The following is a 24,002-nucleotide window of genomic DNA, read 5'->3' on the forward strand; positions in this document are numbered from 1 at the left end:
CTGTAGCAGATACCTGAGATATGTTATTGCTATGGAGATACTTAGGGACCGGAAAAATTCGCGCGTTCAATGACCTCTAGGATGAACTTTATAGTTCTACGTACACTCGGTCAAATGTCACCCTCTTATTGGCTGCTGTCTTGCGAAGGTGTCGCAATGTAGCAGCCTGTGATTCGACACAGCTTCGATTGAGTGTTTCTCACTGGCCTGGAGTCATCCAGGTGAGTTGCGAGCCAATGGCAGAGGCAGCACTGAGGTATAACTTTATGAATTTTAGGCTGTCGTGAAATGAATCCGCGAATTTTTCCGGTCTCTAGAGTTACCGTGGCGAACTTCGCCCTCGGTCCACTCCCTCCCTAGTGTGCTGATATCACGCCGGTCTGGAGATACAGCAGCACTTGTCTGTCGGCGCGCGCCACAGGCGCCATGACCGACAGAGCTCCCGCCTTGAAGCTCAACAACAACAGGGAGATGCCCATCATCGGCCTCGGAACCTTCATGGTGAGAAGTACGGGATGTTCATGAAAGCATGTCCCAGTCTCATTGGTATATTGGTATACTATAACAGTTTAATTTTGACTATTTACAACTAATTATACATCAAATTGAAGCTAAGCTAATCTGGTTTTTTCCTTACAAGTGTTCAATGTGTGCACCTTTAGTTCTACGGTACACACCCAACCTAAATTCCGATTCTTCCCACACTTTGGTTAACACGTCCGGAGTAATGGGTCTCTTTAGTTCTGTGTCTCAACTATGGCAGATCATTAGATAGCGGTGGAACGTAGACATGATCATTTATAAAGCCCCAAAGGGAAAAAAAATTGCATGTCGTTATGTCAGATGAACATTGAGGCAAGCGAAAAATATCTCTGTCGTCTCGACCATTACGACCAATCCAACGGCCAGTGACTCCATCAATTAAACATTAAACTAAACCAACGTTGAACTGAAATTACAGATTCGCCCTTTGCAAATTGCAGAACACAGACGCTTTACACTCAGGAGTCGCCATTTTGCGTAGGTCAAACGAGAAAACAACAAAGCAGTATTTGCGCATACGCTTATCTAAAACTTTATGAGCTACTCTTTAATTGTGACCTTGAACTAAAACTCTACAATGCCTACAGTTGATAATATTATAATTCATAACTGGGGCATTCTTTTATGAACGTAGTGTACGCCCAAGTTTCCGTTAGCAGTCCGTGGACTACAGAATACAACATATTTCGTCACGGCCACTCGCTGTCCTACAAAGCCAGCGCACCTAGTGGTCAATTATCCCGTCAGCGCCACTTTTGCAACTGAATTCAAGGGGAAAATGTATTTATTCTCAGTAGTTATTCTGGCTACTTCGTGCATTGAATAATAAAAAAACCAACAATATGTCTACTGCAAGACTTACATTCAGTTAATATTAAGCATATATTTTTTAGACCCCTTTTCCTCTTTAAACGAGAATTATTTTTATAATTCAGAAAATCTTAAAATTAGGTAGCTAAAATGGTTTATTGAAGCTGAATTTTATAAGTTTTTTTTTAATTTACCGATGGAAACGATTATTTAATGATATTTTTAATCCTGTTTCTAGCCATTAAGTTTATCAAAACTTTGTAAAATGTCATAAAAATATCATTGTAAAGAAATTTTCCTCACAAAGCCATTTTAAGTAAGGTTCCTATTTCCCTCACACAAAAAATAATTTTTATCTCTTTGACAAAAAAAAAACACATTTGTAATATCCGCCATACGTTCGGACAAAAATGATTATAATATGTCCGAAAGGAATCGGAGAATTTAATACCTTGAACGACATCATGGTCGCGGTTACAACGTTTCAGTGACGTCATGTGTAATTCAAGGGATTTATTTAATTGAAAATTGAATGTGATTTGAAGCAAACTGGCCTTAAGCGTTTCATTCCTACACATAATAGGGAACCTTGTTATAGTTACGTAAAATGTTTTATTATTATTATTAAAGTTTTGTTTTTTTGTTCATGGCTGTCAAGACGATAACGTAAGCTGAAAAGAACCTTATCATTTACAAGCTTAGATTGAATAAATAATTTTTTTTTTCTCAATTTCAGACAACTTTTGCCTTATCTGTTTTGTGTGAAGCGGGATAGCCTGCTGATAACACATAAGCCCACTTAAAAATAAGTTTACATAAATGATCTATGTAGCATCTACCCTTACGGTCGCTTAGCTATTATAACGGTTATGCCAGTCAAATAAAAGCTTTAATAGAACTTAGAAACACAATATGTTTTAAAACACCTAACATCTAATTTGAATTTTAAACTTAAACAAATAAGTAAATAAAACGTAGCGTGTATATTAATAATAAATTAGAATTAATTAAAAACTGTAAATGTGAGCATAAAACTACACAAACAAAAATTCCTTCAAAAATTAAATACATAAATACCCCAAGGGGTTACCAAAATGACGTCACGGAACAAAACTTCATTACCCCCTCAGGTAGACACAATATAGAGCCCGATAAAAATCGTTGTAAAATTTATAATTATTACCAAATGTTTTGCCTGAATGTATTGATATCTTCAATCCTTATCGCAAAGGAAGAAAAATTTGGTTTATTGCTTGGCTTATGATGGGAGTCATTGAATGGTTATGTCATTATCACGAGAGATTTCACCACCGGGACAGCACAAAACCTACCAACCCATCTACGCCAGGCAAATGCCAAGCTCATTCCCATGTTATTCTCATCTAGAATATTCTGGAAATTCTACGACACTGATGGATGGATGAAATAGAAAACATTCTAAAAATTTTGGATGCATGAAATATGCGAAAATATTATATATAATTGTGCAATATTTTTTTAACAAACAGGATACTGTGTACATAAAATTAACATAATGTTCCAAAATTTTCTAAAATGTTCCAGAATTTTTCAAAATTAATATAAACGACAAAATCTACCTGCACGTATCGGACGAGCTGAAAGAAATTTTTTCTTTCAGGATGCATGTGTATGGGGTAAAAACAGTTATGTTTGCATGTCAACATTGGTTTCAATATAATCCTTTACCCTTAAAGAAGCACGAAGTATCCTAAAGGGCCACCTTTTGATCACACTTTTTTATGTTCAGCTTGAATGGTAACAATAATATTGCCCAAATATCTTAGAGTAACGTAATGGTAGTACAAGATTTTCTGCCACAGTGACAACAAATTATGTGCACTTTCGAGAAAGGGTAAACATTTATGGGAGTGGTACTAACATCAAAAATAATACACAACTGCAAAAGACAGACTTACACAAAAGGAATGTCCCATTTTCGGTGGTATATTATAATAGTTTAATTTAGACTATTTAAAACAAATAATAAATCAAATAGAAGGTAAACTAGCCTAGTTTTTCTTACAAGTGTTCCATATGTGCATTTTTAATCATACGACACACATCCAACCTAAAGTACAATTCTTCCCACACTTTGGTTAACATGTCAGGAGAAATGGAAGCAATAGTCTCTTCTCAAATCTGGCAAGTCATTAAATAGCGGCGGAACGTAGACACGATCATTTATAAAGCCCCAAATGAAAACAAAATCGCATGGCGTTTAGTCAGGTGGACTTGGAGGTCAGCGAAAAAGAACTCTGTCGTGTCGACCATTACGACAAATCCAACGGTCAGGTTCTACGACGTTCAACAATTATACAAATGGATTCCAATGGGGAGGGGCTCCATCCTGTTGCCAAATAAAGTTTACATGTTCACCCTCTACTAATTGGGGAAAGAGCCATTCTTTCGTGCTGCAAGCGAGAAAACAACAAATAATATTTGCGTATGCGCTTGTCTAAATCTGCTTGATTTGCTCTTTTATTGTGACTTCAAACCAACTTTCCACAACGCTTACAGTTGATACTATGAAATTTCATAACTGGGGCATTCTTTTATGGACGAACTGTATAAGTTGCGGTTTCTTTGGCTCTCTGGAGATTAATGCAATTGGTAAATTACAAGGATTTTTTTTTCCTTATTAGTTACTGAAGTGGTGTTTGCTTTGCGTGCTTCCCGTTGGGCTTACTAGTGACTCATCCAGGGTCGGATTTACAAATTTTCAAGGTATAGGCTGTAAAGTTTTTGCCACCCTTGCCTCTACAATTTTCATGTCCTAGATTATTTTTACAATCCAACAATTTCGTTGAAATTGCACGTAAAATAATTTTTGGCCGATTACTGGTTAAGGGGCGGCGAACTATTAGCTGTTTTACTCTATAATATGGAAGTTTGCTACACGGATTCACGGAACGTACAATGACAAGGGAGAGGGGAAAGTCATCGACAAAATTTGTTGCAGACTTATATCTGTAAAACATCAGAAAACAGAAAACCTCCATGCAGAAATATTTTTGATTTCTATGAGGTAACAAAAAAAAATAATCGGTCCCCAAATTTGCCGCCCCAAAAATCTGCCGCCCTATGCTCAAGCCTACTCAGCCTGCTGGTAAGTCCGTGTTACGCAGGCGGCGAGCGAAGTCATCGAACCCATGGTGGACGCAGCTCTGGAGGCCGGCTACAGGTTCATCGACACCGGCTACTGGCACTGCAACGAGGAAGCCATCGGCTCAGCCCTCAACAAGTGGCTGCGCTCCGGCAGGATCACGAGGGAGGAGCTGTTTATAGCCACAAAGGTAAGGACTCGTGAAGATCATTTCCTTGAGTGCGTGTGCGTTGTCAAATATACAGGTGAGAATAGTCAGAAACTAATGCCAACAAATAACCCGGGTCAATATAATGCTTTTGAAAATAAACTATTTCCTTGCTTGCGCAAACGAATGCTCGCAAAGAAACAGCTTGTGTTTCCCGATGCAAACCACAAGTAAGGAATCTTGCAAACTGGGTCGGTTCACCCGTGAGGGCTTAGCTATCCTCGTTGGCTCGACGACCTTACTTTGTAGTTCGGCGTGGAAGTCCCGCCGACGAAACAGGCACTCTCGTTCACTCTGCAGTTCCATGACGCCGCGTCTAGAGAATTCCATCCCGGCCCTTATTTCTAATCCGAGATTTCGGACAAACGGAACCAACGGTGAAACCAAACAAGTAAAATTGACAATACAACGACGACAGCACGGACCTCTAAACACCAGACAGCACAAGAATTCCGTTGAAGGAACTTAGTCGTGAAAAATAGTATAACAACAATATCAATCTGTTGGTGCCTGATGATGGGAACAGATGTAAGTTACCGAATTGTCGCAACCTGTTGTCATTGGAAACCTTCTATGTTCGTCAGTTCTATCGTCGTTGTGTTGTACATAGTACTTGTTTATCTTCATCGTTGTGTTTGGACCTAGGCAGATGCAACTTAAAGTAATACGCAAAAAATTGTTGATTATATGTTATAGGCCTATTGTTGCGATTATGCGAGGAGGACAACCGGTTTCGTAAGGGATAGCCTAATTAAGTTTTGTTAGTTTTATAAATAAATAATTATACTTAAAAATGTGCGATAACAAGTCACTAGCATTCAAAAAATGTTTATTCTCAAGTCACTCAATGTCTGTCAAATTACGCAGTCTGCACTCCTCATTGGAGCTAGACTCAACAGTGGTTCTCCCCTTACCACGCGCCTGTCCACACACACAGTTTCGCGCCACTCGGTCGCCGCACTCTCACGATCCAGTCGAACTCGGCGTCGCGCCACTCTCGTTTGGGAGGGGGGGGAGAGGGTTGGGGTCTCTCACTCTTTTCGCCGATGTCACACTTCCCTTCACTCGCGGAACTCTCCGAACTCTCGGAACTCGCTCGGAACTCAGCACTCACGCGGAACTCCGCTGAACTCGTCCGGGAGGCCGGCGTCGCTGCTCAAGTACCTCAGGGGCGCCCTTCTCGAACCGACGAGAGCAGCTGTGACGAGTCGCATCATCCCGGGCCGACCCGACTCCCGAAACATCGAGAAAGGCGGCGTTTATTCTTGCCACTCCACGCGGCGACCCGCGGAATTCCCAAGGCCGCTCAGCGATGGATAACAGCGCCGAGGCAGGACGATGCGTGGGTGCGGAGGGGGTAGGGGGGTAGCGACGACCCTTGTAACCCGGCCAGGCGCGCGTGGCATGTCTTACGTCAGTGGATGACACGTGACACGGCGCGTGACGCCAGTGGCCGTGCAAGGCCGCCAGCCAGCCCCGAACCTGGCATCGTCGTCTGGTCTCTCGCGTTCGTAACAATATAATATTATGTTATACTGATTATTGATTATTTTTGCTATTATATTATTTCACAAATAGTGATAATGTAAAACTTTTGTATTCATAAGTACACTCAAGCTCGCTTGTCCAAAACAAATTTAAATTTTCAAAAACTATTGAAGTTATACTTATTTAGGCGCGTTATGAAAAAATTATGAGAGTGAAATTTTAAGATGCGCGCGTATCACTGTAACACAAAATTAACAGGTTGAAGCTGCCCGTTAAACCGCTCATTAAGTCTCGAAATAAAGCTACCAACAAAATAGAAATAGAACTTCTAGTAGTCGCGCATGTTGGCACGCTCGTCGCCTCTGATCACTGTTTTCATATTTATAATATTTATCCACATGTTTCTAGTTTCTACATTCACAACATGTGTTTAGTTTCATACAAGTGCGAATTATATATGTGCTAATAAATTATATTCAGTAGTGATTTAAATTGAATATTTTGATTAATTATATTTACTATTCGTAAATATTAGTAAAAAAAAATTGGGCCTTTATACTTTATCAAGTGCTCCAATAAAATTGCGGTTAACTATCCGTATGTATTATTTATTTATATAAATTAAAATATTATTATTTAATATAATGAATACTAAATATTATTAAATTATTAATGTTAAATATTTATTATTAGTTATTTAATATTTACAAAATAAAGAAATAAATTTAATAAAACATTTAATAAAATAATTATGATAAAAATTAAAATCGAACATCAAACTAAAATATTTATTTTAATATGTATTATTAAATAGAATGAATAATAAATATTTATAAAAATAAATGAACAAATTTAATGAAAACTTTTTGATAAAAATGAAAAGTGAATATTAAATTAAGAAAATAATAAATATTTAAATAATATAATAAACTTAAATTAAATTTTTGAATTTATTAATAAATTTATTTATTTTCTTTTAAAATATTAAATAATCAATAATAAATATTTAAAATTAAGAATCTTATAATATTTAGTACAAATAATGTCATATATATTTATTATTCTCTAAAATTTATTTATTTAATTTTTCAAATTTAAACTGAACTTTATTGACTGTGTTGACTATCTTTTTACAGCCCTTTTTATTATTTTATTGTAATTAATTATTGGAATGCAATTAAAAACTATTTTTTAATGATGCTAAAGAAGTATAACTTCTCACGAGCGTACGTAAGTACACGCACCCATTTTTTTCATTGTTAAGATAGCATGTTTTACTTTAAACTGTTGATAAAGTTGTAACATGTATATGTAAGATGTTTCTTAAGTCACATAATGTGTTCCGAAGTCCAAATTTAAAATGGTTATCTAAAAAGTCTTTGGATGTAGAAACTGGCATTAAAAATAATTTTGTAAGAGTTTTAGTCATGGGTGTAGATCTCGGTGGATCTTAGAGGGACAGGTCCCTCTCACAAACCACCCCCCCCCCCCCCCCCCCGGGTCAAAGAATAAAAATCCTCTCTCAGAGGGCCCGTTTGTCCTTGCAAAATCATAAAACTAGGAAATGAGAATGATTAATGATAAACACTATGCCGCTGGCCACCAACAACAACTCCCCCCCCCCCCCAAAAAAAAATCCTTCAAAAATTTTCGCCCATGTGTTTAGTGATATCATTTTATGTTCACGTAAACATAGGGGCCTAGTTAAATAACACGGTAAATATTCGTACATATTTTTTTAATACGATACATAATTATATTTCAACGTACCTAAAACTCATTAAATATCTCTAATCTGGAATTCAGAAGTTAACAGAACTGTCGAATATTTAATATTGAAGATATGCTAATTTAAATACTTTATATTCTCATTACATCAACAATAAAAGCTTGCTGTGTATTTCAAAAGTGAAACCAATAAGCATTGTATAAATTATAAATACTACGAATGTTGTTATGGAAGTAGGCACAAAGTTAGGAATTACAGTAAATATTCGGACATTTCTACAAATAATGTAGTTCAAACAAACCAAGAGTACTTAGTAATTGATTCTTCGTAGAAACTAGACTGGATCCAAACTTCAAAGTTTCGTGTTTAGTTATATTCAGGGTAAGTAGGAATGTGGATGAATGAAGAGTATTTTTTGCTGTAGACTTAACAAGTTATTGAATGTTAGGCTAATTTACCAAGCTAAGAACTCATAAAGTAACAAAAATACAAGAACATTTACGAAGACTACTGGATAATCTGTAATCCATATACTTTGTAAATTTATGATGAATTTTTTTTACAATAAGTGTCACTTTGAAAGTATACTATTCACAGACCTCTTATACCAAGACCGGTCAGTTGGAATAAAAACAATAAAAAAGCCTATTCAGCTGTTAGGATTTAGTTGACTGTTTTTTTACAGATGCCCAGCACTGCTAACCGAGCCGAACTTGTGGAGGAAAGCTTAAAAAAGTCGCTGGAAGCACTCCAGCTGAGCTATATCGACATGTATATATTACATTTTCCGTTTGGTTACGAATATCTTGACCTCCAACAGAGGTTATGCGTCGTTGACAATACCACCGACATCGTAAGCATTTGGAAGGTAAGGTGACTTATACCTATGAAGATCAAGGGGGGGGGGGGGTGTGTGTGTGAAGTGGTATAAATCGCGCCCTCTTCTCCCTGAAATCCTAATTAAAATCTATAAAAATTTATTATTCCACCAACAACAAATATAAGAAAAAAAAAAAGAAAGCAAACAGCGGTCCACGTGGTTATATCCCCCCTTCTCAACGAAATTAAATTCTGCATACGCTCCTGCTGCTTATTGGCTAGTTATGTAACAGTCTTATATTTTTTTTTAAGTTAATATATAATATAGTGTGATAAGTCAACAAACATCGTGAAATGACTTATCACTATTGCCAGAATCAAAAAGTAGTAGTAATGTAAACATCATATACACTTACATGTGAATTACAATGTTTACGAACTTACTTCTGTCACAATGTAGATATTGAAATGTTTGTTTTAAAAATTAGCTTTAATTAAACATTAAAATACAGTTTTCTCACAATCATAGTTTTGTGACTTATCACACTTTGCACACCCACCACAGATATATGTGTGTGTGTTATAAGTAAAAATTAACAATACTTGTATTACCTGTTCAGTTTCCGAACTGTTTAATACATTATCCATTAAGACAAAGGAAGGTGGTGTTTACAGGTAGCTGGCAGTGGCACTGATTCACTGATGGCTTTACATAACTTAAAAAAAACAATAAATTGGGAAAAAATCGGTCATGGCCTAAGGAACCATAACGAAATTTGCCTGGAGCGATTTCGGGAAACCATGGAAAACCAATCAGGATTCCTGAACTGGGAATCGAACCCAGATATTTTGTAATGCGATTCCAGTGCTTTTACACTGCCACCTCGTTCCACATTTGCGTCGTAGCACAAGCCTTAACCATGCGTTGTGTTCTGCACTTACGTGATTTCTCCTAGGCGATGGAACAACAGGTGGAAGCAGGAAGGACTCTTTCCATCGGGTTAGCCAGCTTCAACGCCCGACAGCTGAAGCGCATAGTGAAGGCAGCCAGAATCCCGCCAGCCGTTCTGATGATCGAGTTGAACGTATACCTACAGCAGAAGGAGCTGGTGGGATTCTGCAAGGCGCTGGACGTGGCGGTGTGCGCCTACGCCCCGCTGGGTTCGCCCGACCTGCCGTTGCTCATGAAGATGATGGGATTCGACTCAGAATCGTGAGTACCTGCTGAGAACAGCACTACTCAGTCACTTAAATTTTATCTTCTCCTGCTTTGGGAAAATGTGAATCGAAATAATGCCAGCCAAGCTGCCTGAATTACACTATGCTCTTTTACGACATAAAGATGTAGTGTTCCTATTGCCTGCCAGCAGAAAAAAAATGTTAAATGATCATTGAAAATTTACTTGATCATATATTTACTGATAGAAATAACTAACAGAAGCTTTGACTGTCCATAGAATCCCCGCCCTGAACGCGCTGAGTGACCCGGTGGTGTTGAGCATAGCCGAGAAACACAGCAAGACAGCATCACAGGTGCTCCTGAGGCACATTGTTCAGAGAGGCATCGCTGCAGTGCCCAAAAGCATGCATCCTAGTCGTATCAAGGAAAACTTCCAGGTGTGTGTGTGTGATTTATCTCTGGTACTTGCCTCGTTCTATAACCTGTAGTTCTAGCATCTCAGTGGCGGATATTATGCAGTGTAAGAAGGAATTAGAAAGGTAGGCAAGACTTCAGCCTCTCATGCCTCCTGTTGGATCAGACACTGGCACTTCCTCCAGACTCACATGCTTGTCGGCACATGTGTAGGACGAGAGGTGCTATCACCAGTCCGATTACAGCGCATGCCATTTTTTTAAAACTTTGGCCCGAGTCCATATTCCGCCAAAACATGCAAGTTTCCAGCATTTAGTCTGCCTAATGTTTCTAAACTATCAATCTTTCTGGTCATAGTTGTTTACGTAAGGTATATACTACTAGCACATTTGTACATCGACAATTTCACGGGAGAACGTCAGTAGTAAAGATTGCACGAAAATTGACCTACTGGGGTGGGGGTAGCATATGGTAATGCCCCCTCGAAGTGAAGGGACTGTAAACTGGCGCGCTTGAAAATGCAGGAAAACGACGAATACTGTAACTTTGAGTGTTTGTTTATTCAGGTGTTCGACTTCGAGTTGGATGACGATGACATGGACAGATTGTACGTGCTCGATAAGGGAAGACGAGCTCGGATGTACAACACCTCTATTTTTCCTGAGTAAGTGCATAGTATTATGCTAATCCAGACTACGAGTTGTGGCTATTAAATAAAGAGACTGATGCTGTAAAAATATAATGTTGATTTCATACATATTTACTTATTGTCACCTTCAATATACACCCCTCCTCTATCCGTACCACACTCCATGCGAATCTTCCATTGTTGGAAACGGTGCTGGAATTCTTCTTGTGTCAGCTCCTTCAGAACGTGTGTGCTTTTTCTTTCACAGCTTCAACGGACTGAAATCTTGTTCCTTTTAAAGCAGATTTCACCTTAAGAAACAGATAGAATAGTCACGGTGCAAGATCCGGCGAATAAGGCGTATGTTCTAACACTGGGATGCTGTACTTGGTTTGAAACCTCTTGACATAATGCGGAATGAGCTAGCGTATGTCTTGGTGGAGAACTCATGACTTGTCCTTCACCAATTCGGGTAGTTTTTTCCTTATTCTTTCATGGAGTTCAGCAAGAACGTGTAGGTAGAAATGTTGATTAATAGTTTTACCTTCAGAAACCCAGTGATGGTACACAATCCCATGAATATAGAAAAAAAAAACATTAGGCTATTGTTTTGAAATTTGATTTGCTCATTCGAGCTTTTTAGCTCTCGGTGAACTTGGACACTTCCAGTGCATTGATTGGCGCCTCGCTTCAGGGCCATAAGTAGAAAACCACGATTCGCCACATGTTATTATCCTTTCCAATAAGTTTGGGTCATTTGAAATGGCATTCAAAGTGTCAGTACAAACATTTTTGCGAACTTCTTGTTGTTCAAACGTGAGAATTTTAGGCACCATTTAGGCACTCACATTTTTGCATGTTGAAAATGTTTATAAAATTTTCCGTACGGATTCTTTGTCAACTCCTACAGTTTCAGCAACCGCACGAATAGTTAACCGACGGTCAGATTGAACCAGATTTCCGATTTGTTCGATATTGTCATGCGTTTTTGACGTGGAAGGGCGACCTGGACGTGAATCATCACGTCTTCTCGGCCATCTTGAAAACGCTTAAACCACTCAAACACACGTGCACGCGATAAACATTCATTTCCATACACTTCCTTCAATAAATTATAAGTTTCAGTAGCGGTCTTTTCCAAGTTTCATGTAAAATTTCACAACAATCCGTTGCACTAATGTCACATTTAACATTTTTTTTTTCCTGCGAAACACAAAAACAACCTCCGATGCAAAGCGAACAATGACTACGGCTATGTTTTTTTTTTTTTTTTTTTACAGAAGCGATAGGCACTGCATTCCAAGGAGAAAGCTTCATGCTACACGCGTCGGTCGCTGGCGTCTGACGCATACGTCCTTTTTCTGTAGCAGCAACAGTCTCGTTATTTAATAGCCACATATCGCATACATATTCTCAAAACTTGGATTTATTGATTTTAAAGGTGAAAATATTGACAACAGGGAAGGTATAAAAATTAGAGTAAAAATGTTTAAGTTCTGTGGCTGTGAAAAGAATGACTTAAGACAATGTGACATAAAAGATTATGGTAGGCCATACAGTAGCTTATAACACATTGTTGTAAATACCATTGTACTGTACATAATAATTTTTTGGTATTCCCAATAATACATATTGACGTGCAGGATTAAAGATATTGTACTGTGGCTACTGTACATACCTGATTGGACTACCCCAGTCTGTCAGGTTTCAAAATTCCATTCGATGTTTAAGGATACATTACTCACGTACCTTACTTAATTCCAATTTTCAGATATAGCTGTCGTATCAGTGACTATTGACTATTAATATGTGCGAATATATAAAAATTATGATTAGAAAATGTTCTAGTATTTTTAGGGTAGTTTATATCTTTGGCTAATTTTTTTTATAAAATGCCCTATCACAAAACATGTTTTCATATAGTTGTATTACTATTGTTCTAAATATATACTGAAACTTTTTTCCTTCACGAATCTTTTCTGTATTAATGTAAATTTATTATTATATATTCATTTTTATATATTAAGAGTTAATAATAATATATTCCCTTATAGTTTTTAATTTGTATTATTTTTTGTACATTCTAGTAATGTGTTTATTTAATTTTCATTTTGTTTATTATTGTTTATATTAACGGTAACTTAGTTATTTACTTTTTGTTGTGTTATCACTTCACGTGTACTTTCTAAACATTTATGTGGTTAAGTGAAACAAAATGAGGCAAGCCTTGACTTCGCGGCATGCATTCAATTAAATAATTTAAAACATTCTGTAAATAAATAAATGCTCATGGGGATGAACTTTAGGACCGGCCACGATCCTCTAAGTGGCAGACTCTAGGAGTCGCAGAAGTCTACCGTTTCCCATTAGGAGTGACACGGAAAGAAGCAGAAAATGTTGGTTTATAGCATTGTACGTCACACGGTCGATGCTCATATATCTGAGTCATGCAGTGATTCTGGGATCGAACCCGGACCCTCGTCACATGAGTGTGACTCGTTAGAGGTAACGGCCATCAAGAGACCTGAAGTTAGCAAGAAACGTCCCTTTCTTTAAGGGCGTGCCTCCCATTTCAGGTCATGATTTTATATTTATATTAATCTTTGATCAACTTTCAGACTTTTTAAATTTTTTTAACTCTCACGAAATGAACAATATATACAGCCCATACTTTTTGCATAATTATCTGCCAAAGTTACATTTTTAACGTTTTTGGGTTGTATAAATAAGGAGAATTTAATTTATTGCAGAACTGAAACTTTTTAGGATTAACTGCAATGTCACTGGCTACTTCATGATATGGTTTCAATTTCTATCACAAAAACTCATTTCATGTTTCTTGGCTGTCAAGATCATAAAAAAATTGAGAATTTTGAAATGTCAGGTAAAATTAATTACTATTTTCTTAAATAAATTCGAACCATTTCTTGAAGTAGCCAGTGGCATTGCAGTTAAACCTAAAAAGTTTCAATTCTGCAAAAAAATTAAATTCTCCTTAGTTTTACAACCCAAAAACGTTAAAAATGTAACTTTGGCAGCTAATTATGCAAAACGTATGTGCTGTATATATTTTTTATTTCGTGAAAGTTAAACAATTCAAAAAGTCTACAAGTTTATCTGTGATAACTGTAAATATAAAATCTGGACCTGAAATGGGAGGCACCCCCTTAATTACTCTACTTCAGCTACATAAAATACAGAGAAATTATTTTTTCATGGCACATTTATATACTCAGCTTTCATGTATTATTACTAGTAGGCTGAACGCGTGTGCAGGTACTGTGGTGGGATAGCATAAATCACTGTCGGCGATAAGAATAACAGCGAAATTTAAAAAAATTCAAACCTATGATTGATTAAGACGGCGTTATTACAATGTTTGGCATAGGTTTAAAAACAGCGTATGAGTATTTTATACTTTTATTTTATTGTGAGTGAACATATAATTGTGTAGAAATAATTGACTTTATCACTATCATTTGGACTTCAGATCACCTAAAAATACAAACTTTAATGGTTGATACAATGATTTTTTTATAACCCTGAAACCTGCGACGCTCGAAAGCAGCGTAAAAAAAAATATTTAATTTACTTAATAACACAAAGTCAGTATTTAACTTTATGTTTGATAACTTGCTCATTGGGTCATACGATAAAATATATATATATAAATCAATATATAAGCCCTTCAGGTATCGTATTCAAAACTATTAATTTTAATTTCAACATTTGATAATTTCGTGCCAATCCAATTATTGCTAGACAACAATCCTGGCCCTTTCTTGATTATGTGTTGCCTTCTAAACATGTTATAATTTGACCTAGTTGGTATTATGGTTTGTTTAGTTTGCGTTAAAATGAGATTTCTAATCTCCCACCTACTACCATGGACCAAATTAGACATATTCTTCGTTAATGAACTACGTGTATTTGCTTATTAGTAGAGACCGGAGAAATTCGCGGATTCATTTCGCGATAGGCCAGAATCAAAATACGTTTGCCTTTTTACCGCATCAGTGATTGGGCCACAGTTTATCTGAATGACACTCGGCCAATGATAAACTTTCAACAAAAGAAGTAACGAAGAATTAACAGGTGACACGAGTCAGTAGCCAATGAGGAGATGTAATTTTCCCGCGAGCATAGAGGATCATGGAGTATATCCTACAGGTCATTGAAATCGCGAATTTTTCCGGTCTCTACTTATAGTATGATGTTGTAACCCAAGCAATTTTTATCGCAGGTTTTTGGTGTCATGTAATTGTACTTTTTGTGGATATAATTTAGGAGTTTCTTATTTTGATCGTTCGAATGTTATTTGCATGTATATATTTTTTTTTCTTTCGGAATATCGAGTCATCGGGAGTTTCCATTTAAAGATCCTTACTGAAAACTAAATGAAAATTATAATTTTTTTTTTTTTTAGCTACTTAAGCAAACAAGATGCAGAAATAGTCAGTATTAACATTTATTTGCTAGACAAAAGAACACATTGAATATAAAATTAGTAAAATATGAGATATTTGCCCGAAGATAGATTATTTTTTGATAATGTAAATAATATGGAATATATGCGTCAAGTAAAACTTTGTTCAACATATACAATGAGAGGATGTAGCTATGTACTTTTATGTGAGTGTAGCTATAAGAATTACATCTTTAAAAATCTGAAGTATTTTATGCCATAATTTCCCAATATTGTTGGTATATTGTTATTCCTAATAAATGTAAGTACTTACATGTTATTTTGCCATTAACTAAAAGGCTGTGCGCAGATAAGTTTCTAGGTACCGATTTAAAATCTCATAATGATAAAAAATAATCATATAAGTGGGCTGGAAAATATTAGCACTTTTATAAGGCATTGATAGACATCTACGATTTTGCGATCGCTTGAAAAATTTGCTTAGTATCAAAACAATTGTTACACTGCACCTTAGATATTTATATAAGCTCACGAGTAATGAGGACCGTTATATACGGTACGTCAATATGTCTTAAATAATTGTAAAGGTTATTTTAATGGTATCACATCCGTTTTCTTCTAAAATAAAGTTTACAAACATCTCTGTGCAAACATTTTTCTTAACACGAAAGGTGGAACCGAAATACAAACAAATAATTAAATGGCGGAAATATAAGCATTTTTAAAAATAAAAAAACTCAGCCATTCATCTGAGACAATATAACTGGCATAACTAATAAATAAATAATAAATACAACTGTGATACAGCTAATATATGGTTTTCCATATTTAGTGTGAAACGTTTCTTTGGCATAAATATGTGATCAAATGATAGTTACGTAGATTTGAAATAAATAAATACACATTTTGCAATCGTACATTAAATGAAATATTTTGGCGTAATGCGAAAGGTTTCTGAATACTTAGGCCTAAATGGCTGGAATTGAAAAGAAAGAAGAAGATAATTTTGAAACTGGTTTTACAGTGAATTATAAACAAATTTTGTTACATATATTGTTGCATATATTTTGTTACATATATTTCTGTTTTTGATCTGTACTAGCAAATGAAGTCACGCTGGCAAAGTTTATCATTGTTTTTGAATTAGGATACTCCTGGAAATACCACTATTCTTCCACTTTTGCGGTTCTTATGAGTAGAGACCCGGAAATTTCGCGGATTATTCTGGCCTCAGGATAGAATTCAAAGTTATAGGTGTGCTCGACCCATGTTTACTTTCCCATTGGTTGATTTCTTAGCGAGAACATTTTTATCCTTGTTATTTGGCACTACCTGATTCGCTTAATTCTCTCCTAGCTGGGCATCATTGGCTCACGGTCGTAGAGGGGCGTGTCCAAATAACTGCGTGCCAATCATGAACACAGTGCGAGAGTGTGAAGGTTTGCATTCTAGCTTGCGACTAAATGAATCCCCGAAATTCCCGGGTCTCTACTTATGATTTATGCCTGACCCAACGTATGTCTCGAGAAATGACAAAAGTACAAACCAATCAGTATTGATGCTATTAGTCAATATTGATATGTAATTGCCAGTTCCAAGCAACGTTACTTGCATTAATTTTATTATAGACATTCCAATGTTGTGGACGAGATTTTTAAAGTTACTGTTATTTTTCTGCAAATTGTTTATTTTTTAGCCCTAAAATAATTTAAATTACATCCTCTCTTATAGTATTCTCTTAAAAAAAAACATGAAGAACAATGGCTCGGTTAAATTTATTCTTAATGATATAATTTTTTATTTTTTAAAATTTTTAAATGAACTTCAATGTATGCGACTATGGTGTTTAAGGGATGGTAAATGATTGTGTGATTTTAGCTTATTATTATTTGTAATAATTTGTCTTTTATCTGGTTAAAAATAAATGCAGGATAAATAAATCATTGCAAAACATGGGCGATATATTATGAGCTTCTGTGTCCCTCCACTTTCATAATACCTACCGTAAAACGGGGTTACTTTGACTTTAAGGGTAACTTTGACAGTTTTTGGGGCTACTTTAACAGAGTGCCAAAATAAGGTGTAAACGTGTGCGGAGCGAATTCTCGTGACTTGTGAGGCAGAAAGGGAGTGCTGTGTGTGCTGGGAATGGGTTACTGCGGGGAGTGGGGAAGTGGGACGAGTTGTTGGTGGGGGAAGTGGGACATGTTGCGGTGGGGGTAGCTTGGTGAGGGGGGCGCGGTAAGGGGGGCGCGTGTGTTGTGTTGCGATCACCTGACTCACCGACTAGTCCGAGCGTGTTCGTCGTTAGTGTTTGTAGTGTGGTGCGTAAATACGTCTTAGTTCAGTTTGGATGCTTAGTTTTCGGTAAGTTTATAGTATTATTTACGTAATCATATATAGTTTTTTGGTAGATTAAGATATAAATGTGTGCATATGTGATTTAATCGGTGGTAGGTATATAAGGTTTTTCTATTTGTTATAGGTTAACCTTGTGTTTATTTGCATTACAGATGAGTCACAATGGTGCGAACTTATAAAAGAAAACTCGGTGCCCGAAACTATAGACATTATAGTGATGAAGACCTTGCTAAAGCTGTTGCAGAAGTGAGAGCGGGGACACTTACTCAGGCAGGTGCTGCCAAGAAATACAAAATTAATAGGACCACAATTCTTAACAGGATCCATCACAAGCACGAAGGAAAGCCAGGCCACCCCACTGTTTTAACACCTCAGAGTGAAAAATTAATAGCAGATACCTTGTGTGTACTAGCAGACTGGGGGTTTCCTTTCACAAAAGCTGACATTCGAACAATCGTTCAAATGATTATCAACAGGGAAGGTAGAGTTGTAAAACAGTGGAAAGACAATTTGCCAGGCTATGACTTTGTGAACGAATTTGCAGCTCGGAACAACCTCACGCAGAGACTGGCCACAAACATCAAAACTTCAAGGGCATCAGTGGGTCCTAACGAGATAAAAGAGTTTTTCGAGAATCTGAGACCAGCTTTAGAGGAGACACGTCCCGCTCTCATTTATAATTATGATGAGACAAATATTACAGACGACCCGGGTGCGATAAAAGTCCTAGTACGCCGAGGGCACAAACGTGTGGAAAGAGTCCAGGAGCATTCAAAATCATCTATCAGCATCATGTTCTGTGGCACAGCAGAAGGACATTTGATTCCTCCCATGGTTGTCTACAAATCGAAGCACCTTTACGACAACTGGACACTGGGTGGGCCACCTGAAACTATTTACAGGAACAGCAGCAGCGGCTGGTTTGATATGAACCTCTTCGAAGTATGGTTCTTCAAAATATTGCTACCGCACATCAAGGAACACAGAGAAGAAAATGAAAAAGTCGTTGTCATTGGTGACAATTTGGCGTCTCATTTTTCACCTGAAGTCATCAAAACTGCACTAGAAAACAACATTTATTTTACAACTCTGATCCCTAACTCGACGCACATGATGCAACCACTGGATGTGGGTATCTATGGACCATTAAAGAAACAATGGCGGAAGGTTCTGGATAGCTGGAGAAAAGAATCAAGAACACGGGGCGCCATCCCAAAGCCACAGTTTCCCATGCTGCTAAAGAGATTGATGGATGCATTGGCTCCTAATATAAAAAAAAATCTACAGAGCTCCTTCAGAACTACAGGTCTTTGCCCTTTTGATCCGGAAGCCGTTTTGAAAAAGCTTCCAGCAGATCGCTCAGAAGAGTCTGGACGTGTCCTCGACAGCAGTCTGCTGGAGTTTTTAAAAGAGACAAGGGGCTACAACTCTGAAAGAATTCGACACAGAAGAGGAAAGAAAGTCGTTCATAAACCAGGTACACAGATCTCTATAACAACCCAAGATGTCCCAGCATTCGATGATGCTCCAGAAATGGAAAATGATGTCTCAGTTGAAACTGTCTTAGCTATCGAGGATGACCCGACCTTCACATCAATTCCCTCAACATCTCGGGTTCTGCCTGAGACTGACCAGACTTCTTCAGATGAAGGTGTTCCTCTAAGTGATTTGTCTCGTAAGATGGAAATAACGGGCAAAAAGAAGCGCAATAAGAAAGGCAAGAACAAGGACAACCTCTGTTACATTTGTAAGTGTGACTTCAGATTCTACCACCATGCTGCTGACTGGATTTGCTGCATCACTTGCAACAAATGGATTTGTGGCATGTGTAACAAAGGCTCAACCAATCCTGCCTATGAATGTATGGAGTGCGAAGATACGGATTAATAATTAATTTTAGCTTTTTATATTGACAAATTTGTTACGTTTATTACTAAAGTTGATTGTAATAATGCTTATGTTAATTATGATTTCAAAGATAATTGCAAGACTGATTATGTGCCTATAATTGTAACCTAAGTGTTTGGTATTATTGTGTTAAATAAGTCTTTAATAAAAATGATAAATTGTTTTAAAAAACTCGTTTTTACTTTTTATTTTTGTGTATAATGTATAAAATATTAATATTTGTTTATCTAAATAATGTCAAAGAAACCTTTACGCTTTAGATCTTTGACATCAGTGGCATTTAAATGCCTTGTCAAAGTAACCCCACACTCGGGGTAACTTTGACACTTTTTTAAAAATATAAATAAAATTTTGGGGGACTAGTGGGGAGTAATATTGATATGAATTGGATAGCCAATGAACACATTGTTCTGTTGGATCAAATATATAATTAATTTTGGATGTTAAAAAAATGTAACCACCAAAAAACTTCCAAAACATGTCAAAGTAGCCCCGTTTTACGGTACCTAATGTTACCTTTCGTGAGAGTACTTTTTTCCTTATAATTTTACTGTAGTTTTCCTTTAGTGGCCTGCAGTTATTTGCAGTGATATGACTTATGGAGTACGTTTTAGAGATCACGGTATATGTAACAAGCTCACCATTGTAACTGAATGGGTAATATAATTTCAAATCTTTGTAAATTTTAATGTTACTTAATTAACTTATTTTTATAAGTTTATACATATTATAAATTAATAAAAATAATCTATATATTTTAATACACTGATTTTTTTCTATTTTTGTATCCTAATTAGACGTATCCACACGATATGAACGGTCCAAATCTTCTTCCCATATGTTATACAACTTATCTACTTATATTTTCTTGAGGAACGTAGGGCATTTGTTACGAAAAACACATATGCTTCTAAACCATTTACGTTCTGACGTTTAGGTATCTCAGATCTCAACCAGTTTTAATGGAGGTGAGTCGTAAACATTTCTTCTCTCTCCATTTTCCACCTTTTTGAATTTAAAAACTTTCAGTTAGAATAAATACCTTAGAACAAATTGCCTCTTCTGAGTCTCACAAATTAAAATCCCACGTTTTCAGCTCCCAGAGTTTGTATGAAAATGCTGATAGTGAATTTTTATTCCTGTAAGAGCAGCTTGTTTAGAGTTATGAGTGGATTCAATAACACTTGTGGTTTCAGTAATTATTTGATTTGTCTAGAAGTTACGAAAGTATTGTTACATTTATATTTATTTGCACAGTTCTAAAGAGACTTTATATTTTCTATAAATTTACTAATGCTTTCCATATTTTCATTGTTATTTTTTGGATCACTGTTTATGGACTCTGAAAACAAAGGGTTGTCCAAAGGATTAATGCCAAAAAACTTTGTACGCAGACAATCAATTTTATCGCCAAGACCGTGCAAGCGTGGAAGTTTGGGTTTAGGTGACTTGTTCCACTCTCCGTCTGAACTTCTCTTCGGAATCACGTCTTGCGGTGGAGAAACTTCAGGGCAGTGAACGTTTTCCCGGGATTCGTAAAACTCCATCCCACCTTCGGTTTTCTGTGGTACCGTACTTAAGTCCACGGCATATCGAATAGGCGAATTCACTGATATGGCGTTAGAAGGCAATCTAGAGTAGAAAGGATATTTTTTTGAATCGTACTCAATGCGTTGTGTAACACTTTCGACACTTAAATCAGATGATTTTGACCGGTCACGTTTTCTCTGCCTCGTTAACTCTTGTCCTTTACTATCAGTAACTTTCTCAGATATTTTGCTATCGCTTCCTTGATTGTCCTGGCGAATAATAGACAGGTTTCTGAGTTTAGTAATGTTTGCTTCTCTTGCAGGCCTCGTATTGAAGACATTCTTCGTTTTCAAAATAACGGGTATTCTTGAATTCTTTAACGAAAAATTTGGTTCCTTGACACTTTCGAAAGGCTCTTGAAAATTTTTTTCAAAAGCAAACAAAAACTTTTTTTCACTCATCCCAACATCAAGGTCTTTGTAAAATGGCGAGGGTGAGGTTGAAGCTTTAATGTTCCGCGATGGTGCAGTAATAGTATCGGAGATGATCTCACGGTATTTTTTAGGTTGAATCGAAATATTTTCTGTTTCTACTCTTTCTGTTGTCTGAAACATTCTTCTCCGCTGCACGGAATTTTTTTTTCTCGCTGGACGACTGTTAAAATTTTGAGATGTTTCAGTTAAACTTTCCTCCGACCTGACGACACCGTTCATATTTTCACTGTCAGCAACAGTTGTGAAATCACTCGTAGCAGTAGATGTTTCAACAAACGCGACTTTAGCGAACTGACTCGAATTTTTACTTTCGGGCATTAAAAATGACTGCGTTTCTGTCGTTGAATTTCCGCCGAAATGTAGCATAGTCAGTCCTGAGACGTACTGTTCTTGCTTACGTACGTCACTGTCGTTCGCTACCTGCGATTGTTCTGTTTTATTATTTCCCAGCAGTGAATCCACCATCCTGTTCTTGCCTTCGTTTGGATCTAAATGTTTAAATTTCAAGACATTCTTTGTGTTCCTATTGTTATTTTTTATTCCCAGGTACAAATCGTAAATTTTCGTTGTAAAAAATTGTGGCAGGAGGATTTTCTCAACGTTGTTCAGGGTTCCCCGGGTTAGTTCAGGATGTACGAATACGACCCCATCGTCGTGGGCTGACTGTTCCCCAACAACCTGCAGTCTTGTGTACAGCGGAGGAAATGAAGGTTTGCTTTGGCTTACCGGAGAGAGTTTTGGAGGTGTCAAGACAGTCGCCGGAACGGCAACATCAACTTGTGCTCGAGGATCGTTCCTGTTGGTCACCCCGTCGTTGGTCTGCACAGGAGTCAGCATGAGTTTCATTGGTAACGGGACTGCGCCTGCTGCGTCGTTCGGCTCGACAAAATGGTTCTCATTGAGATCACTATTGAGAGTGAGTAGATCAGTTGCGTAAGGCACTTGTCTTGGAAATGAAGCCCGAGGGCGGTGACCAGTGGGATGACCCGCGGAAGGGTACACGCGTCTCACGTTGTTCTCTACAGTCCTCACGTGCTCCACTCTCCTGGAAAGGTTGACCTTCATCTTGTTGGCCTCTACGTCCTCGCCCGATGGCCCCGCGTACTTGGGGTCGACGTCGCTGCCCTGGTGCTCCGAGTCCTCGTGGCGGCGCCGGACGGGCACCGTCTTCTCCGCGCGCTCGTAGCCCTCCTCGTCCTGCTTCTCCTTCTCGTAGTCGGCGTGGTCGTATGCCGAGTCCTCGTAGCCCTCCTCCGTGTACACCTCGCCCAGCTTCCTGGTGGACACCACCTCCCGCAGCCGGGGCGCGTTGGCGATCTCCTCGGCGGTGACGGCGTCTCGCAGGGCCTCGCTGCGCGGCACGTGCCTCACCTGGTTGGTGTGGCGCACCTGCGCGTAGATCTTCATCGGCACGAAGCCCACCTTGGCCGGGGGAGTGCCCCAGTGGCCCGGCCCCGTGTAGTTGGGCCTGGTGGGGACGTGCTCCTTGGGGAACTCGTGCTCGCCGGGCGGGGGGAACTCGTCGTCCGTCGACTCCAGCGTCCTGTACTCTTCGTGTTCCCGGCCCTCGCAGCGTGGATGTGCAAACACGCACAACCACAAGCAATACACCGAGAACATCACACTTGGTTTCGAAATGTTGGGTGCGTGCGACCGAAGCATCTTGAAATCTGTAGTCTGTAGATGGAAGCTATGTTGTTTAATATTTATGGCATTCACGACGCTTCCTCAAAACAACACGCATCACCATGAATAGGTATAATCCCGTGAACTTGGTACTGCAACGAGCCTGTTGTTATTGAAAATTTATAACATTTTGGATGAATAATCGATTGCGATCAAATGAGATCCAACCAACTTCGAGTCTTCTGTCTTGGCTCGCTCCAGAAGCGACTCCGGCACAACAATCGCCGAGTAGACTGCACGAAATAGTCCCGCACTATTGTAGCGCCTCACCGAACTGTTTGAAAGTGATTTCTCGGGGCGTTATTTGTAAACTTCTCTGCCGCGGCTGAGTGAGCACGCCGCGAAGAAAGGAAAGTCGGGTGGAAAAACAATTTCTCTGACACTCTCTGTTACTGGCGTGTAAGTGTGCTGTTCGTTCCACTTGGTTGGAACTGGACCCTACGAATACTTCTATCCGCGCCAACACCAGCAGAAAACCCTCCTTATAAATAACATGCAATCGGCCGCACTTTTTATATTCCCCCTCCCCTCTTGATAGGTGGAAATCATGTGTCAAAACGACCCTGTAGTGAAATAATCATTCTTGTTGCTACGTCTACAGTATAATTTATGAAATATATTAGATTTGCAGACCAAATCACAACGAATATTGTT

The 24,002-nt window shown here is 38.0% G+C and overlaps 1 protein-coding gene across 1 annotated transcript; it reads left to right on the plus strand.

Annotated features, from left to right (window-relative positions):
- The first annotated feature begins 257 nt into the window (after positions 1-257).
- On the plus strand, positions 258-11,054 carry LOC134530172 (1,5-anhydro-D-fructose reductase-like). Its single transcript, XM_063364810.1, has 6 exons — positions 258-501; positions 4,500-4,667; positions 8,588-8,770; positions 9,678-9,934; positions 10,179-10,338; positions 10,882-11,054. Exons 1-6 carry the CDS (start codon positions 427-429, stop codon positions 10,981-10,983), a joined length of 945 nt encoding a protein of 314 aa, XP_063220880.1. The 5' UTR covers positions 258-426; the 3' UTR covers positions 10,984-11,054.
- Positions 11,055-24,002: the final 12,948 nt, after the last annotated feature.

Source organism: Bacillus rossius, chromosome 3 (genome assembly GCF_032445375.1).
Source record: "Bacillus rossius redtenbacheri isolate Brsri chromosome 3, Brsri_v3, whole genome shotgun sequence".
Lineage (NCBI taxonomy): Eukaryota > Metazoa > Arthropoda > Insecta > Phasmatodea > Bacillidae > Bacillus > Bacillus rossius.